General features: G+C 39.6%; 1 protein-coding gene across 1 annotated transcript in view; it reads left to right on the top strand.

Moving 5' to 3' along the window:
• LOC117010241 overlaps positions 1–15,941 on the top strand; it is a 32,351-nt gene extending 16,410 nt beyond the window's left edge. The window contains exons 9-15 of the mRNA XM_033084534.2: positions 1,235–1,309; positions 3,160–3,221; positions 5,193–5,301; positions 7,840–7,916; positions 11,511–11,648; positions 14,551–14,661; positions 15,472–15,941. Of these exons, the coding sequence (XP_032940425.1) occupies positions 1,235–1,309; positions 3,160–3,221; positions 5,193–5,301; positions 7,840–7,916; positions 11,511–11,648; positions 14,551–14,661; positions 15,472–15,555 (656 nt within the window). The 3' untranslated portion in view covers positions 15,556–15,941. The remainder of the gene's footprint in view (positions 1–1,234; positions 1,310–3,159; positions 3,222–5,192; positions 5,302–7,839; positions 7,917–11,510; positions 11,649–14,550; positions 14,662–15,471) is intronic.
• The last annotated feature ends 2,399 nt before the right edge of the window (positions 15,942–18,340 follow it).

An 18,340-nucleotide genomic window follows, 5' to 3' on the forward strand; every position in this document is an offset into this window, starting at 1 on the left:
TGAATTTTTGGGGAATTTTTGGGTGGATTTGTGGGATTTTGGGGGTGAATTTTGGGGAATTTTCAGGGATTTTTGGGGAATTTTTGATGAATTTTTGGTGAATTTTGGAGAATTTTGGGGTGAATTTTTATTTTTTTGGGGAGGATTTTGGGGCAATTCTTTGTGAATTTTGGGGGGATTTGGGGGATAAATTTGGGGAGTTTTTGGGGAATTTTTGGGGATTTTTGTTTGAATTTTTGGGGGGATTTTGGGGGAATTTTGGGGGGAATCCGGGAAATTTTGGGAAAAATTCAGGAGATTTTGGGGATGAATTTTTGGGCTTTTTTGTGATTTTTGTTTGAATTTTTTGTGAATTTTGGGTTGAATTTGGGGATTTTTGGGTGAATTTTTTGTGAATTTTTTGTGAATTTTTTGTGAATTTTGGGGGAATTTTGGGGAAAATTTGGGGATTTTGGGGGTGAATTTTTTGGGATTTTGGGGAATTTTTGGTGAATTTTGGGGGGAAATTGGGGAAATTTTGGGGGAAATTCGGGGGATTTTTGGGTGGGAATTTTGGGGTGAATTTGGGGATTTTTGGGATGAATTTTGGGTGAATTTTTGGTGAATTTTGGGGTAAATTTGGGGGATTTTTGGGATGAATTTTGGAGATTTTTTGGGGGGATTTTTGGGGTTTTTTTCTGAATTTTTGGTGAATTTTGGGGTGAATTTGAGGGATTTTGGGGGTGAATTTTGGGTTGGTTTTGGGGGAAACTTTCGGGGATTTTGGGGAGAATTTGGGGATTTTTTGAGGGAATTTTGGGCGAGTTTGGGGGTGAATTTGGGGATGAATTTTCAGGGATTTTTTTGGGATTTTTGTTTAAATTCTTTGGGAATTTTGGGGATTTTTTTGGGAATTTTGGGGGGGAATCTTGGGGGATTTTTGTTTGAATTCTTGGTGAATTTTGGGGTAAATTCAGGGGATTTTGGGGATGAATTTTGGGATTTTTTGGGGATTTTTGTTTGAATTCTTGGTGAATTTTGGGGTGAATTTGGGTGAATTTTGGGGGGGATTTTGGGAGAATTTTCAGGGTGGGATTTGAGTTGATTTTGGGTGGGAATTTGGGAGGAATTTTGGGAGAATTTTTGGGTGAATTTTGGGCAATTTGGGGGTAAATTTTTAGGTAATTTTTTGATAATTTTGGGGTTAATTTTTGGGTGAATTTTGGGTAAATTTTGATATTTTTCATTATTCCAGAGCTGCACCAGGAGCTGCAGCAGCTCCGGGATGAAATTCAGGATCTGACCCGAAAAATCCGGGGGGAGCTCAAAGGTGACCCCAAAAAACACCAAAAACACAAAAAACACCCCAAAAATGACCCAAAAACATCAAAAACACCCCAAAATATCCCAAAATATCCCAAAAATGTCCCAAAAACCACCAAAAAAAACCCCAAAAATGACCCAAAACCACAAAAAAAGACCCAGAATAGCCCAAAAATGTCCCAAAAAACATCCCAAAAATGACCCAAAACCACAAAAAATGACCCAAAACCATCAAAAATATCCCAAAAACACCCCAAAAATGACCCAAAAACTCCCCAAAACCACAAAAAATGAACAAAAATACCCCGAAAACATAAAAAAATCCCCAAAAAACAACCAAAAAAACCCCAAAAATACCCCAAAATATCCCAAAAAATGACCCAAAACCACAAAAAAAGACCCAGAATAGCCCAAAAATACCCCCAAAAAACCCCAAAAACATAAAAAACACCCCAAAAATGGACCCAAAAACATCAAAAATACCCCAAAATATCCCAAAATATCCCAAAAATGACCCAAAAAATGACCCAAAACCATCAAAAATATCCCCAAAAAATCCCCAAAAACATCAAAAATATCCCAAAATATCCCCAAAAAAACCTGAAAATACCCCAAAAACATCAAAAACACCCCAAAATATCCCAAAAATGACCCAAAAACAGAAAAAAAGACCCAGAAAAACCCAAAAACATCCCAAAGGTGACCCCAAAAACATCAAAAATATCCCAAAATATCCCAAAAAACATCCCAAAAATGACCCAAAACCACAAAAAATGTCCCAAAACCATCAAAAACATCCCCAAAAAATCCCCAAAAACATAAAAAATACCCCAAAATATCCCCAAAAAAACCTGAAAATGCCCCAAAAACATCAAAAACACCCCAAAAATGACCCAAAAACATCAAAAATACCCAAAAATATCCCAAAAATATCCCAAAAATGTCCCAAAAATGTCCCAAAAATGACCCAAAACCACAAAAAATGTCCCCAAAAAATCCCCAAAAACATCAAAAATACCCCAAAAATGGACCCAAAACCATCAAAAATACCCCAAAATATCCCAAAAATGACCCAAAACTGTCAAAAATATCCCCAAAAAATCCCCAAAACACCAAAAACACCCCAGGAAAATGACCCAAAAACAACCAAAAAAATCCCAAAACACCAAAAAAATCCCAAAACTACCCCAAAAAAACCCCAAAAACGACCAAAACCATCAGAAATATCTCAAAAATGACCCAAAATAAACCAAAATTCCCACAAAAACCAATAAAAAACACCAAAAATATCCCCAAAAATTCCCAAAACACCTGAAAATATAAAACAAAAAATCCCAAAACACCCCAAAAATGAGCAAAACCACCCAAAAATACCCAAAAAATACCCCAAAAACATCCCCAAAAAATGAAAATTACCTCAAAAATACCAAAAAAAACACCAAAAATAACCCCAAATACACAAAAAAAATCCCAAAAATGACCCAAAACCACCCAAAAAAACACCAAAAACTCACAAAAAAACCCCAAAAAACCCCAAAACCACCAAAAAATGACCCCAAAAACACCTGAAAATATAAAAAATGTCCCAAAAACACCAAAAAAACCCCAAAAAATTTCCCCATTTTTTTCATTCTTATTAATTAATTTATTAATTGTTTATTTATCATTATTTCCTTTTTTTAAAAAAAATTTTTTCTCCCAATTTTTTTTCATTTTTATTTCTCATTTTTAATTTTTTTTTTCTTTCTTTTTTCTAAGTTTTTGTTGTTTTTCTCTGGTTTTTTTGAATTATTTAATTTCTATTTTTTGTTGGTTTTTTCCCAATTTTTGATTTTTTTTTTCCATTTTCTGTCCCAGGTCTGGAGCCCCCCCAGGAACAAAACCCGAAAAGCGTCGGGGGCAGGGCCAGGAGGACCCAGGTGGGGAATTTGGGGGAAATTTGGGATTTTTTGGGGATTTTTGGGAATTTTTTTTTTTATTTTTTAGGAATTTTTGGGGGAATTTTTTGGGAATTTTTTGGAATTTTTTGGGATTTTTTGGGGGTTTTTTGGGGGGGTTTTGGGGATTTTTTTGGGATTTTTTTGAATTTTTTATGGGATTTATAGGGAATTTTAGGGGGTTTTTTTGGGAATTTTTTGGAATTTTAGGGGATTTTTTTGGGGATTTTTTTGAGGATTTTTTGGGGATTTTTTGGGATTTTTTTGGGGGGATTTTTTGGGATTTTTTGGTGATTTTTTGGGAATTTTTTGGGACTTTTTGGGATTTTTTTGGGATTTTTTTGGGGGTTTTTTGAGGATTTTTTTGGGATTTTTTTTTTATTTTTTTGGAAATTTTTTTTGGGATTTATAGGGATCTTTAGGGGGGTTTTTTGGGATTTTTTGGGGATTTTTTTGGTATTTTTTGGGGGTTTTTGGAGGGTTTTGGGGGATTTTTTTGGGATTTTTTGGGGGGAAATTCAGGGAATTCGGGAATTTTGGGGGGATTTGGGATTTTTTGGGAATTTTGGGGATTAGTTTGAGAATTTTTTTGGGAAATTTGGGGAATTTTTGGGGAGTTTTTGGGGCTGATTTTGGGGGGTGATTTTAGGGAGAGATTTGGGGGGAATTTTTTGGGATTTTGGGGCGATTTTGAGGAAAATTCAGGGGAATTTTGGGCATTTTTGAGTGATTTTGGGTGGATTTTGGTCATTTCTGGGTGGATTTTTTTTGGGATTTTTGTTTTTTGGGGTTTTTGGGGTGGCCCTGACAGAATTTTGGGGTCCTGGGTGGAATTTCAGGAATATTTGAGTGGATTTTGGGTTTACTTATGGTGGATTTTGGGTAATTTTTGGATTTTTGGGTGATTTTGGGCAGATTTTCATCATTTTTTTGGGGATTTTTGGGATTTTTTTGGGGATTTTTGTTATTTTGGGTTTTTTGGGGTCACTCTGACCGAATTTTGGGGTCCTGGGTGGGATTTTGTGTTGATTTGGGGATTTTTTGGTTGATTTTGGGTGAATTTTAGGTGGATTTTGATCATTTCTGGGCAGATTTTCATCATTTCTGGGTGGATTTTTTTGGGATTTTTTTGGGATTTTTGTTATTTTGGGTTTTTGGGGTCCCTCTGACCGAATTTTGGGGTCCCCTCCCAGCACGGGGTCCTGGCCCAGCAGCTCCTGGGGGTCCTGGGTGGGATTTTGGGTGGATTTGGGTGAATTTTGGGTAATTTTATTCCAATTTTTTTCATTTTTGGGTGAATTTTCATCATTTTTGGCCGGATTTTTTGGGGTTTTTTGGGGATTTTTTTGGGGATTTTCTGTTATTTTGGGGTTTTTGGGCTCCCTCTGACCGAATTTTGGGGTTCTGGGTGGGATTTTGGGAATATTTGAGTGCATTTTGGCCGATTTTATTCTGATTTTTTTCATTTTTGTGCCGATTTTGGCCATTTTTGGGCAGATTTTCGTCATTTTTTTGGGGATTTTTTTGGGATTTTTGTTATTTTGGGGTTTTTGGGGTCCCTCTCACCAAATTTTAGGGTCCTGGGTGGAATTTCAGGAATATTTGGGTGGATTTTGGTTGATTTTGAGTGAATTTTGGGTAATTTTATTCCAATTTTTTTCATTTTTGGGTGAATTTTGGCCATTTCTGGCCAGATTTTCGTCATTTCTGGGTGGATTTTTTGGGGTTTTTTTGGCATTTTGGGATTTTTAGGGTTTTTCTAACCAAATTTTGGGGTCCTGGGTGGGATTTTGGGACTATTTGAGTGAATTTTGGGTAATTTTATTCCAATTTTTTTCATTTTTGGGTGAATTTTTGTCATTTTTTTGGGGATTTTTTTGGGATTTTTTTGGTTTTTTTGGGATTTTGTTTTTTTTGGGGTTTCTGTAACCAAATTTTGGGGTCCCCTCCCAGCACGGGGTCCTGGCCCAGCAGCTCCTGGGGCTCACGGGGCGGCTCCAGCTGGGCCAGGCTCGGTACCGGCAGCGCTGCCTCGAGCGCCTGCGACGGCAGCTCCACATCGGTGAGAAATTTAAATTTTTTGGGATAAAAAATGAAATTTGGGGGGGAAAAAATAATTTGGGAGGGTAAAAAAAATTTGGGGGAGCAAAAATTGAAATTTACGGGGAAAAAATGAAATTTTGGGGGGGAAATAATGAAATTTTTGAGAAAAATATTAAATTTTGGGATGAAAATTGAAATTTGGGAGGGTCAAAAAAAATTTGGAGGGACAAAAATTAAATTTTGGAGATCAAAATATGAAATTTTGGGGGAAAAAATTAAATTTTTTGGGGGAAAAATGAAATTTTGGGGGGAAAACATGAAATTTTTGAGAAAAAAGTTAAATTTTTGGGGGGGAAAAATTTAATTTTGGGGGGAAAATTAAAATTTGGGGGACAAAACTAATTTGGGGGGAAAAATTAAAATTTGGAGACAAAAATTAAATTTTTTGGGGTAAAAATTAAAATTTGGGCACAAAAATTACATTTTTTTGGGGAAAAAAATAATTTGGGAGGGTCAAAAAAAAATTTGGAGGGGTTAAAAAAATTTTGGGGGGAAAAAGTTAAAATTTGCGGGAAAAAATTAAGTTTTTTGGAGAAAAAAATTGAATTTTGGGGAGACAAAAATTAAAATTTCGGGGGACAAAAATTGAAATTTGAGGAGACAAATGAAATTTGGGGACAAAAATTAAATTTTGGGGATGAAAATTAAAATTTGGGGGGGCAAAAATGAAAATTTGGGGAGAAAAAATGAAATTTTTGAGAAAAAATTTAAATTAAATTCAAATTTTTTGGGGAAAAAATGAAATTTGGGCACAAAAATTAAATTTTTTTGGGGAAAAATAATTTTGGGGGGAAAATAACAAGGGAGGGTCAAAAAAAATTTGGGGGGAAAAAATTAAAATTTGTGGGAAAAAAATGAAATTTTGGTGAAAAAAATTAAATTTTTTGGGCGGAAAAAATTTAAATTTGGAGGAAAAAAATAATCTGGGGAGACAAAAATTAAAATTTGGGGGGGACAAAAATTAAATTTTAGGGAACAAAATAATTGAGGGGGTAAAAAAATGAAATTTTGGGGGACAAAAATAATTTGGGGAGACAAGAATTAAATTTTGGGGGGACAAAAATGAAATTTTTGAGAAAAATATTAAATTTTGGGGGGAAAAATTAAATTTGGGAGGGTCAAAAAAATGTGGAGGGACAAAGATTGAAATTTGGGGAGAAAAAATGAAATTTGGGGGAAAAAATTAAATTTTTAGGGGGACAAAAATAATTTAGGGGGTTCAAGAAAAAATTTTGGGGGTCAAGAAAAAATTTTAGGGGGGAAATTAAATTTTTTGGGGGGGAAAAATGAAATTCTTGAGAAAAAAATTAGATTTTTGGGGGGGAAAAATTAAATTTTGGGGGGACAAAAATTTAAATTCAGGGGGAAAATGAAAATTTGGGGGGAAAAATTAAATTTGGGAGGGTCAAAAAAATTTGGGGGGGTTAAAAAAATTTTGGGGGGAAAAAATTAAAATTTGAGGGGGCAAAAATTAAAATTTACAGGGAAAAAAATGAAATTTTTGAGAAAAAGATTAAATTTTTGGGGGGGAAAAATTAAGTTTTAGGGACAAAAATTAAATTTTTTTGGGGAAAAATAATTTGGGGGGAAAAATTAAAGTTTGGGGGGAAAAAATAAATTTTGGGGCGACAGAAATAATCTGGGGGGACAAAAAATAGTTTGGGGGGAAAAGATTAAAATTTGGGGACAAAAATTAAAATTTGTGGGACAAAATAATTGAGGGGGGTAAAAAAATAAAATTTTGGGAGACAAAAGTAATTTGGGGGGAAAAATTAAATTTTGGGGGACAAAAATTAAATTTTGGGGATGAAAATTAAAATTTAGGGGGGCAAAAATTAAAATTTACGGGGAAAAAATGAAATTTTTAAGAAAAAAGTTAAATTTTTGGGGGGGAAAAATTAAGTTTTAGGGACAAAAATTAAATTTTTTGGGGGAAAAATAATTTGGGAGGAAAAATAAAAATTTGGGGTGAAAAACTAAATTTGTGGGGACACAAATTAAATGTTAGGGGAAAAATAAAAATTTGGGGGGACGTAATTAAATTTTGGGGGGAAAAATTAGAATTTGGGGGGAAAAAAAATAATTTGGGAGGGTCAAAAAAAAATTAGGGGCGTTAAAAAAATTTTGGGGGGAAAAAATTAAAATTTGCAGGGGAAAAATGAAATTTTTTGGAGAAAAAAATTGTATTTTGGGGAGACAAAAATTAAATTTTTGGGGGGAAAAATTAAAATATTGGGGGGAAAAATTAAAATTTTGGGGGGACAAAAAAAATTTTTGGGGGGTCCCAAAAATTGGGGAGGGGTCCAAAATATTGGAGGGAGGGGGTCTCAAAAATCCCAATTTTTGGGTTTTTTTTCTCCAATTTTGGTTCCCTAATTCCGAATTTTTTTGGGTTTTTTCCCAATTTTTGGGTCCCTAATTCCAATTTTTGGTTTTTTTCCCCAATTTTGGATTCTCTAACCCAAATTTTTTGTTTTTCTCCCCAATTCGGTCCCAGCCGGGAGCCCCCCGGTGTCGGAGGAGGAGCTGGAGCAGATGCTGGAGTCGGGACAGAGCGAGATCTTCGTGTCCAACGTGGGTTTGGGGGGAAAAAATGTAAACTTGGGAAATTTGGGATTTTTTTTAATTTTTTGGGAATTTTTTAGAATTTTTGGGGATTTTTTTGGGATTTTTTGGGATTTTTTTTGGGTTTTTTTGGGGGATTTGGAGTCGGGGCAGAGCGAGATCTTCGTGTCCAACGTGGGTTTGGGGGAAAAAAACGGGATTTTGGGAAATTTGGGGAAAATTCGAATTTTTAAGGATTTTTTTAGGATTTTTTGGGGATTTTTTGGGATTTTTTTGGGATTTTTTTGGGTTTTTTGGGGATTTTTTGGGGGTTTTTTGGGGGATTTGGAGTCGGGACAGAGCGAGATCTTCGTGTCCAACGTGGGTTTGGGGCAAAAAACGGGAATTGGGGAAATTTGGGGGGAAATTCGAATTTTTTAGGATTTTTTGGGGATTTTTTTGGGATTTTTTTAGAATTTTTTGGGATTTTTTTGGGATTTTTTTGGATTTTTTGGGATTTTTGGGGATTTTTTTGGGGGATTTGGAGTCAGGACAGAGTGAGATCTTCGTGTCCAACGTGGGTTTGGGGGGAAAAAACGGGAATTTGGGAAATTTGGGGGAAATTGGGATTTTTTAGGATTTTTTTGGGGATTTTTTTAGAATTTTTGTGGATTTTTTGGGGATTTTTTGGGATTTTTTTTGGGTTTTTTGGGGGATTTGGAGTCAGGGCAGAGCGAGATCTTCGTGTCCAACGTGAGTTTGGGGGGAAAAAATGGGAATTGGGGAAATCTGGGGGAAAATTCGAATTTTTTAGGATTTTTTTGGGGATTTTTTTGGGATTTTTGGGGATTTTTTTGGATTTTTTGGGAATTTTTTGGGGATTTTTTTTGGATTTTTTGGATTTTTTTGGGATTTTTTTTGGGTTTTTTTGGAGGATTTGGAGTCGGGGCAGAGCGAGATCTTCGTGTCCAACGTGGGTTTGGGGGGAAAAAACGGGAATTGGGGAAATTTGGGGAAAATTGGGATTTTTTTGGAATTTTTTTGCATTTTTTTGGGATTTTTTTGGGGATTTTTTGGGGATTTTTTGGGGATTTTTTTTGATTTTTTGGGGATTTTTTGTGATTTTTTTGTGATTTTTCGGGATTTTTTGGGGATTTTTTTTGGGATTTTTTGGGGATTTTTTGGGGTTTTTTTGGGATTTTTTGGGGATTTTTTTGGGATTTTTTTAGAATTTTTGGGGATTTTTTGGGATTTTTTGGGATTTTTTTGGGATTTTTTTGGATTTTTTTTGGATTTTTTTTGGGTTTTTTTGGGGATTTGGAGTCGGGGCAGAGCGAGATCTTCGTGTCCAACGTGGGTTTGGGGGGAAAAAACGGGATTTTGGGAAATTTGGGGAAAATTGGGATTTTTTTGGAATTTTTTTGCATTTTTTTGGGATTTTTTGGGGATTTTTTGGGATTTTTTGGGATTTTTTTGGGTTTTTGGGGGATTTGGAGTCGGGACAGAGCGAGATCTTCGTGTCCAACGTGGGTTTGGGGGGAAATTCTGGGATTTTGGGCAAATTTGGGATTTTTTTAAAATTTGGGGATTTTTTGGGGGATTTTTTTAGAATTTTTGGAAATTTTTTTAGGATTTTTTGGGGTTTTTTGGGGGTTTTTTTTGGATTTTTTTTTGATTTTTTTTGGGTTTTTTGGGGGATTTGGAGTCGGGACAGAGCGAGATCTTCGTGTCCAACGTGGGTTTGGGATGAAAAAATGTAAATTTGGGAAAATCGGGATTTTTTTAAAATTTTTTGGTATTTTTTGGAGATTTTTTTAGAAGTTTTGGGGATTTTTTTGGGATTTTTTTGGGATTTTTTTTTATTTTTTTTGGGTTTTTTGGGGGATTTGGAGTCGGGACAGAGCGAGATCTTCGTGTCCAACGTGGGTTTGGGGGGAAAAACGGGATTTTGGGAAATTTGGGGGAAAATTCGAATTTTTTAGAATTTTTTGGGGAATTTTTGGGGATTTTTTTGGGATTTTTTGGGATTTTTTGGGATTTTTTTTGGGATTTTTTGGGATTTTTTTTGGGTTTTTTGGGGGATTTGGAATCAGGGCAGAGCGAGATCTTCGTGTCCAACGTGGGTTTGGGGGCAAAAAACGGAATTTTGGGAAATTTGGGATTTTTTAAAATTTTGGGGATTTTTGGGGGATTTTTTTTAGAATTTTTGGGGATTTTTTTTGGATTTTTTTGGGGATTTTTTTGGGGTTTTTTGGGATTTTTTGGGATTTTTTTTGGATTTTTTTTGGGTTTTTTGGGGGATTTGGAGTCGGGGCAGAGCGAGATCTTCGTGTCCAACGTGGGTTTGGGGGGAAAAACGGGAATTTGGGAAATTTGGGGGAAAATTTGAACTTTTTAGGATTTTTTGGGGAATTTTTGTGGATTTTTTTGGGATTTTTTGGGATTTTTTTTGGATTTTTTTGGGTTTTTTGGGGGGATTTGGAATCAGGACAGAGCGAGATCTTCGTGTCCAACGTGGGTCTGGGGGCAAAAAACGGGAATTTGGGAAAATTGGGGGGAAATTGGGATTTTTTAGGATTTTTTTGGGATTTTTTTGGGATTTTTTTGGGATTTTTTGGGAATTTTTTTTAATTTTTTTTGGATTTTTTGGGGATTTTTGGGGGATTTGGAATCAGGACAGAGCGAGATCTTCGTGTCCAACGTGGGTTTGGGGGCAAAAAACGGGAATTTGGGAAATTTGGGATTTTTTAAAATTTTTGTGGATTTTTTGGGGATTTTTTGGGGATTTTTTTTAATTTTTTTTAGGATTTTTTTGGGGATTTTTTGGGGTTTTTTTAAGGATTTTAATTTGGAATTTTTGGGGATTTTTGGGAGGATTTTTTGGGGGATTTTTGGGGATTTTTTGTGATTTTTATTTTAGGATTTTGGAGATTTTTGGGGGGATTTTTTTTTTATTTTTGGGGAAATTTTGTTGTGGATTTTTTGGGATTTTTGGAGGGATTTTTTTTAGGATTTTTTTTCCATTTTTGGGATTTTTTTGGATGATGTTTTAGGGTTTTTTGGGGGAATTTTGTTGGGGATTTTTTTAGGATTTTTTTTTTTTTTAATTTTTGGGATTTTTGGGGGGGGTTTTGACATTTATTTTTTCTAATGTTTTTATATTTTCACCATTTTTGGCTTGGTTCTTTTTTTAGACTTTTACTTTTTGGGTTCATTTTGGGATTTTTGGGAAATTTTTTAGAAATTTTTTTGGATTTTTGGCGATTTTTTAATTTTATTTTTGGGGGGTTTTTTGGTGATTTTTTATTAGGATTTTTTGTGATTTTTTTATTTTTTGGGTGGATTTTTTGGAGATTTTTTTTTCACTGTTCTTGGTTCAATTTTGCTTTTTAGAATTTCAATTTTTGGGTCAATTTTGGGCATTTTTGGGTAAATTTGGGGCAATTTTTGGTGGATTTTTATATGTTTCTTGGGGAGGTTTTTTTTGTATTTTCACCGTTTTTAGCAATTTTTTCACCGGATTTTTTTTTTTTAAACTCCCATTTTTTTACAATTCTCCCCCAAATTTGGGATTTTTTTGGGTCAAATTCTCCCATTTTCAGTCAAATTTAATTTTTTTCCCAGGTTCTGCTCTCGGCCCGCGCCGCCCGCGCCGCCCTGGACGAGGTCGGGGAGCGGCACCGGGAGCTGCAGAAACTGGAGCGGGGCCTGAGGGAGCTGGGGGAGCTGTTCCAGGTGCTGGGCAGCGCCGTGGAGGGGCAGGTCCGTACTGGTTTGTACTGGTTTGTACTGGTTTGTACTGGTTTGTACTGGTTTGTACTGGTTTGTACTGGGAATGGGAAAAAACGGGGATCTTGGGGTGAAAAATGGCAAAATTGGGCAAAAAAATGGAGAATTTGGGGTGAAAAATGGGACTGGGAGGGACTGGGATGGACTGGTTTGTACTGGTTTGTACTGGGAATGGGAAAAAACGGCGATTTTGGGGTGAAAAATGGAGATTTTGGGTAAAAAAATGAGAAAATTGGGGTAAAAAAGGGGACTGGGGGAGCTGTTCCAGATCCTGGGGAGCGCCGTGGAGGGGCAGGTCTGTACTGGGATTTACTGGTTTGTACTGGTTTGTACTGGTTTGTACTGGGATTTACTGGTTTGTACTGGGAATGGGAAAAAACGGCGATTTTGGGGTGAAAAATGGGGAATTTGGGTAAAAAAATGGAGAATTTGGGGAGAAAAATGGGACTGGGAGGGACTGGGAGGGACTGGGATGGACTGGTTTGTACTGGTTTGTACTGGTTTGTACTGGGAATGAGAAAAAATGGGGATTTTGGGGTGAAAAATGGAGAATTTGGGGTAAAAAATGGGACTGGGATGGACTGGGAGGGAACTGGGACAAACTGGGAGGGACTGGGAGGGACTGGTTTGTACTGGTTTGTACTGGTTTGTACTGGTTTGTACTGGGAATGGGAAAAAACGGGGATTTTGGGGTGAAAAATGGAGATTTTGGGGTAAAAAATGGGACTGGGATGGACTGGGGGAGCTGTTCCAGGTGCTGGGGAGCGCCGTGGAGGGGCAGGTCCGTACTGGTTTGTACTGGTTTGTACTGGTTTGTACTGGTTTGTACTGGGAATGGGAAAAAAACGGGGATTTTGGGGGTGAAAAATGGAGAATTTGGGTAAAAAAATGGAGATTTTGGGGTGAAAAATGGAGATTTTGGGGTGAAAAATGGGACTGGGAGGGACTGGGAGGGACTGAGATTTACTGGTTTGTACTGGTTTGTACTGGTTTGTACTGGGAATGGGAAAAAACGGCGATTTTGGGGTGAAAAATGGGGAAATTGGGTAAAAAAATGGAGATTTTGGGGTAAAAAATGGAGAATTTGAGTAAAAAATTGAAAAATTGGGGAGAAAAATGGGACTGGGAGGGACTGGTTTGTACTGGTTTGTACTGGTTTGTACTGGGAATGGGAAAAACCGGGGATTTTGGGGTGAAAAATGGCGAATTTGGGCAAAAAAATGGAGATTTTGGGGTAAAAAATGGGACTGGGATGGACTGGGAGGGACTGGTTTGTACTGGTTTGTACTGGTTTGTACTGGTTTGTACTGGGAATGGGAAAAAACGGGGATTTTGGGGTGAAAAATGGCAAAATTGGGTAAAAAAATGGAGAATTTGGGGTAAAAAATGGAGAATTTGGGGAGAAAAATGGGACTGGGAGGGACTGGGATTGGACTGGGAGGGACTGGAGGGCACCAGGTTTGTACTGGTTTGTACTGGGATTAACTGGTTTGTACTGGTTTGTACTGGGAATGGGAAAAAACGGCGATTTTGGGGTGAAAAATGGAGAAATTGGGCAAAAAAATGGAGAATTTGGGGTGAAAAATGGGACTGGGATGGACTGGGACAAACTGGGATGGACTGGGAGGGACTGGTTTGTACTGGTTTGTACTGGTTTGTACTGGTTTGTACTGGGAATGGGAAAAAACGGGGATTTTGGGGTGAAAAATGGGGAATTTGGGCAAAAAAATGGAGAAATTGGGGTGAAAAATGGAGAATTTGGGGAGAAAAATGGGACTGGGATGGACTGGGAGGGACTGGGAGGGACTGGTTTGTACTGGTTTGTACTGGTTTGTACTGGGAATGGGGAAAAACGGGGATTTTGGGGTGAAAAATGGAGAATTTGGGTAAAAAAATGGAGAAATTGGGGTGAAAAATGGGACTGGGATGGACTGGGAGGGACTGGGATGGACTGGTCTGTACTGGTTTATACTGGTTTGTACTGGTTTATACTGGTTTGTACTGGTTTGTACTGGGAATGGGAAAAAAATGGGGATTTTGGGGTGAAAAATGGAGAATTTGGGGAGAAAAATGGGACTGGGATGGACTGGGACAAACTGGTTTATACTGGTTTGTACTCGTTTGTACTGGTCTGTACCAGTCTGTACTGGTGCATACTGGTCTATACTGGTTTATACTGGTCTGTACTGGTTTATACTGGTCTGTACTGGTTTATACTGGTTTCTATGGGGTTTTTTGGGCCCATACCAGTCCGTACTGGTTTATACTGGTTTGTACTGGTCTGTCTCAGTCTATACTGGTCCATACTGGTCCATACTGGTATATACTGGTTTGTACTGGTTTATACTGGTCCATACTGGTTTATACTGGTCCATACTGGTTCATACCAGTCCATACTGGTTTATACTGGTTTATACTGGTTTATACTGGTGCATACTGGTCCATACGGATCCATACTGGTCTATATTGGCTTATACTGGTCCATACTGGTTTATATTGGTTTATACTGGTCCATACTAGTCCATACTGGCCCATACTGGTCCATACCGGTTTATACTGGTCCATACTGGTTCATACCAGTCCATACTGGTTTATACTGGTTTATACTAGTTTGTATGGATTTCTGTGGGGTCTTTTGGGTCCATACTGGTCTGTACTGGTTTATACTGGTTCATATTGCTTTATACTGGTCCATACTGGTTTATACTGGTCCATACCAGTCCATACCAATCCATACTGGTCCGTACTGGTCCATACTGGTTTTTATGGATTTCCATGTATTTTTATGGGGTTTTTTGGGCCCATACCGATCCATACCGATCCATACTGGTCCATACTGGTCCATACTGGTTTATACTGGTCCGTACTGGTGCAGGGGGAGCTGCTGGACCGCGTGGAGCGCCACGTGCAGGACTCGGGGGCGCAGCTGGGGAAGGGCCGGGAGCACCTGGGGGAGGCGCAGAGGAGCCAGAGGGGGGCGAGGAAGGTGAGAACTGGGCAAACTGGGCAAACTGGGAGCGACTGGGAGCGACTGGGAGGGACTGGGAGGGACTGGGAGGGACTGGGATGGACTGGGATCAAACTGGGAGGGACTGGGAGGGGATTGGGAGGGACTGGGATGGACTGGGAGGGACTGGGATCAAACTGGGAGGGACTGGGAGGGGACTGGAATAAACTGGGAGGGAACTGGGATGGACTGGGAGGGACTGGGAGGGACTGGGAGGGGATTGGGAAGGACTGGGACAAACTGGGAGGGACTGGGATGGACTGGGAGGGACTGGGAGGGAATTGGGGGGGACTGGGAGGGAACTGGGATGGACTGGGAGGGGACTGGGAGCGACTGGGAGGGAACTGGGAGGGACTGGGATGGACTGGGAGGGACTGGGATGGACTGGGAGGGACTGGGAGGGAACTGGGAGGGACTGGGAGAGACTGGGATGGACTGGGAGGGACTGGGAGGGAACTGGGAGGGACTGGGAGGGAACTGGGAGGGACTGGGATGGACTGGGAGGGGACTGGGATCAACTGGGAGGTGGCCCCTGGGATTTTGGCATCCCTAGACTGGTCCATACTGGTTTATACTGGTCTGTACTGGTCCATACTGGTTTATACTGGTTCATACTGCTCCGTCCATACTGGTTTATACTGGTTTGTATCAGTCCATACTGGTTTATACCGGTCCGTACTGGTTTGTACTGGTCCATACTGGTTTGTACTGGTTTATACCGGTCCATACTGGTTTGTACCGGTCTATATCGGTCCATACTGGTTTATACTGGTTTGTACTGGTCCGCAGAAGCGCCTGGCCCTCGCCGCCTGTGTCTCGCTCGCCCTTCTCGTCCTGGTCGCCATCGTGGCCGGCTCGGTGGCCGCGGGCTGAGCCGCGCGCTCCCCATTGGCTGCGGCAGCTGTCAATCAGCGCTGACCCCGCCCTCCGCCGCCTCCTATTGGCTGGAATCCGGCCGCGCCCGCCCACGCGGTTCCTATTGGTCGGGTTGTGCTGTCAATCACTGTAACGGGGGTTTCCTATTGGTTGGGGTGATGTCACCGCGTTGGTCACGCAGCCCCGCCCAGCGCGGTTCTCATTGGGCGGTTGTGCTGTCGATCAATGTAAGCACCGCCCACGACGGTTCCTATTGGCTGGCGGCGACGTCACTCATTAAAGCACTTTGCACGCGGGCGCGGCTCCGAAATCGCGCAAAAAAAACACAAAAAAAATTAAAAAAAAATTACAAAAAATAAAAACATAATTTAAAAAATGGGAACGGGTCAGGGCTCCCTCGTGAAATACGGAAATGATCCGAAATTGTCAAAAAATGTCCCAAAAAAATCATTAAAAAATCACTAAAAATGAAACGGGTCAGAACCCCCTCCCAAAATCCCAAAATCGCCCAAAATTGCCCCAAAATGTCCCAAAAAAAAATTTTTTTAAAATTTTTAAAATTCAAAAAAATGAAAGCGGGTCGGGGCTCTCTCCCAAAATCCCCAAATCCCAAAATCCCCCAAATTTCACCCCACAAAAATCCCCCAAAAAAGTTCCGAAATCTCCCGAAATTTTCCCGTTTGTTTTTTCTTTTTTTTTTGGTCTTTTTAAATTTTTTATTTAATTTTTTTTTAATTTTAGTTTTATTTTCTTTTTTTTTATTTTCATTTTTATTTTTATTTTTATTTTTTTTATTTTATTTTTATTTTTATTTTCATTTTATTTTCATTTTTTTTATTTTTATGGTTTTGTTTTATTTTTATTTTATTTTTTTTAATTTTTTATTTTCATTTTATTTTAACATTTTTTATTTTAATTTTTATTTTCATTTTTATCTTATTTTTATTTTATTTCCCCTCCCAAAAATAAAAATTTTCTCGCTCCCAAAAACCCCCAAAATTCCCCCCAAAATTTTTTTTATTTTTATTTAAATTTTTATTTTTTCACATCCCCGGGGGCTCCCCCTCCCCCTCCCGCCCCTCCCCCACCGCCCCCCGGAACGTTCTCAGCCCCTCCCCCACCTGCCCGGTGGCCACCGTGGCTACCAAAGGAAGCCCCGCCCCCTCCGCAAGCCCCGCCCCTTTATTTAACCCCGCCCCTTTATTTAACCCCGCCCCCTCCTTTAACCCCGCCCCCTTCCCAACAACCCCCGCGGCCCCCAGCAGCCCCTCCCCCTCCCCAGGCCCCTCCCCCAAGGCCGGAACTGGCCCCGCCCACTCCCCCAGCCGCCCCTCCCCCCTCCTGCCCCTCCCCCACCGCACCCCCAGGGCCACCAGGGCCACCAGGGCCACCAACCCGGCCCCTGCGGCCACCGCGGCCACGGCCCCGCCCTGCTGGCCCAAACCCGAGCTCTGGTAGCCACCAGTGGTCACTCGGTGGCCACCAGTGGTCACGGGGGCTTGGTGGTCCCTTGTGGTCACTCGGTGGCCACCAGTGGTCACTCGGTGGCCCAGGGTGGTCTCAGCGGGTTGGTGGCCCTCAGTGGTCACTCGGTGGCCACCAGTGGTCACTTGGTAGCCCAGGGTGGTCCCTGAGGGTTGGTGGCCCTCAGTGGTCACTTGGTAGCCCCTTGTGGTCACTCGGTGGCCCTCGGTGGTCTCAGGGCTTTGGTAGCCCCTTGTGGTCTCTTGGTAGCCCAGGGTGGTCTCTTGGTAGCCCACGGTGGTCCCTGAGGGTTGGTGGCCCACTCTGGTCACTCGGTGGCCCTCGGTGGTCTCAGGGCTGTGGTAGCCCCTTGTGGTCACTTGGTAGCCCACAGAGGTCTCTTGGTAGCCCACAGTGGCCACAGGGGTCTCTTGGTGGCCCAGGGACGTCCCCAGGCTCTGGTAGCCCACTCTGGTCACTTGGTAGCCCACGGTGGTCTCTTGGTGGCCCAGGGTGGTCTCAGGGGGTTGGTAGCCCACGGTGGTCTCTTGGTAGCCCAGGGTGGTCTCCAGGGGTTGGTGGCCCACAGGGCTGCTTTGGTAGCCCAGGATTCCGTTGGTAGCCACAGAGGTCTCTTGGTAGCCCATGGAGGTCTCTTGGTAGCCCTCAGTGGTCACTTGGTGGCCCACAGGGGGCTCGGTGGCCCCGGTGGCCACCAGGAGGATCCAGAGAGCCCCGGGCAGGGGGGGGAGGGGCCCCATGGTGGGGGAGGGGCGGCTGCAGGGGGGGGGAGGGGAAATAAAAAATTTAAAAAATAAAATTAAAATTAAAAATTAAATTTTTAAAATATTTTAACATAAAAAATAAATAAATAAAAATAAAAATAAAATAAATATTTTATAAAGGAAAAATAAAAAATAAATAAGTAAATAAATTTAAAAAAAACAACAAATAAAAAATAAATAAAATAAATGAAATAAATAAAAAATATCTCTTAAATGAAAAATAAAAAATAAAAAAACTAAAAAAATTTAAAATATGAAACATAAAATAAAAAATAAAAAACAAATTTTTAAAATAAATAAATGAACAAATAAATAAATAAAATCTTTTAAATGAAAAAGAAAAGACATTAAAAATTTTAAAATATAAAATAAAAAGTAAAAAATCGATTTAAAAAAATGAAAAATAGATAAATAAATAAATAAAATAAAATAAATAAAAAGTATCTTTTAAATTGAAAATAAAAATATAAGAATACAAAAAATAAAATTAAAAATAAAAAATAAAATTAAATATAATATTTTTAAATGAAAAA

Source organism: Catharus ustulatus, chromosome 40, assembly GCF_009819885.2.
Source record: "Catharus ustulatus isolate bCatUst1 chromosome 40, bCatUst1.pri.v2, whole genome shotgun sequence".
Lineage (NCBI taxonomy): Eukaryota > Metazoa > Chordata > Aves > Passeriformes > Turdidae > Catharus > Catharus ustulatus.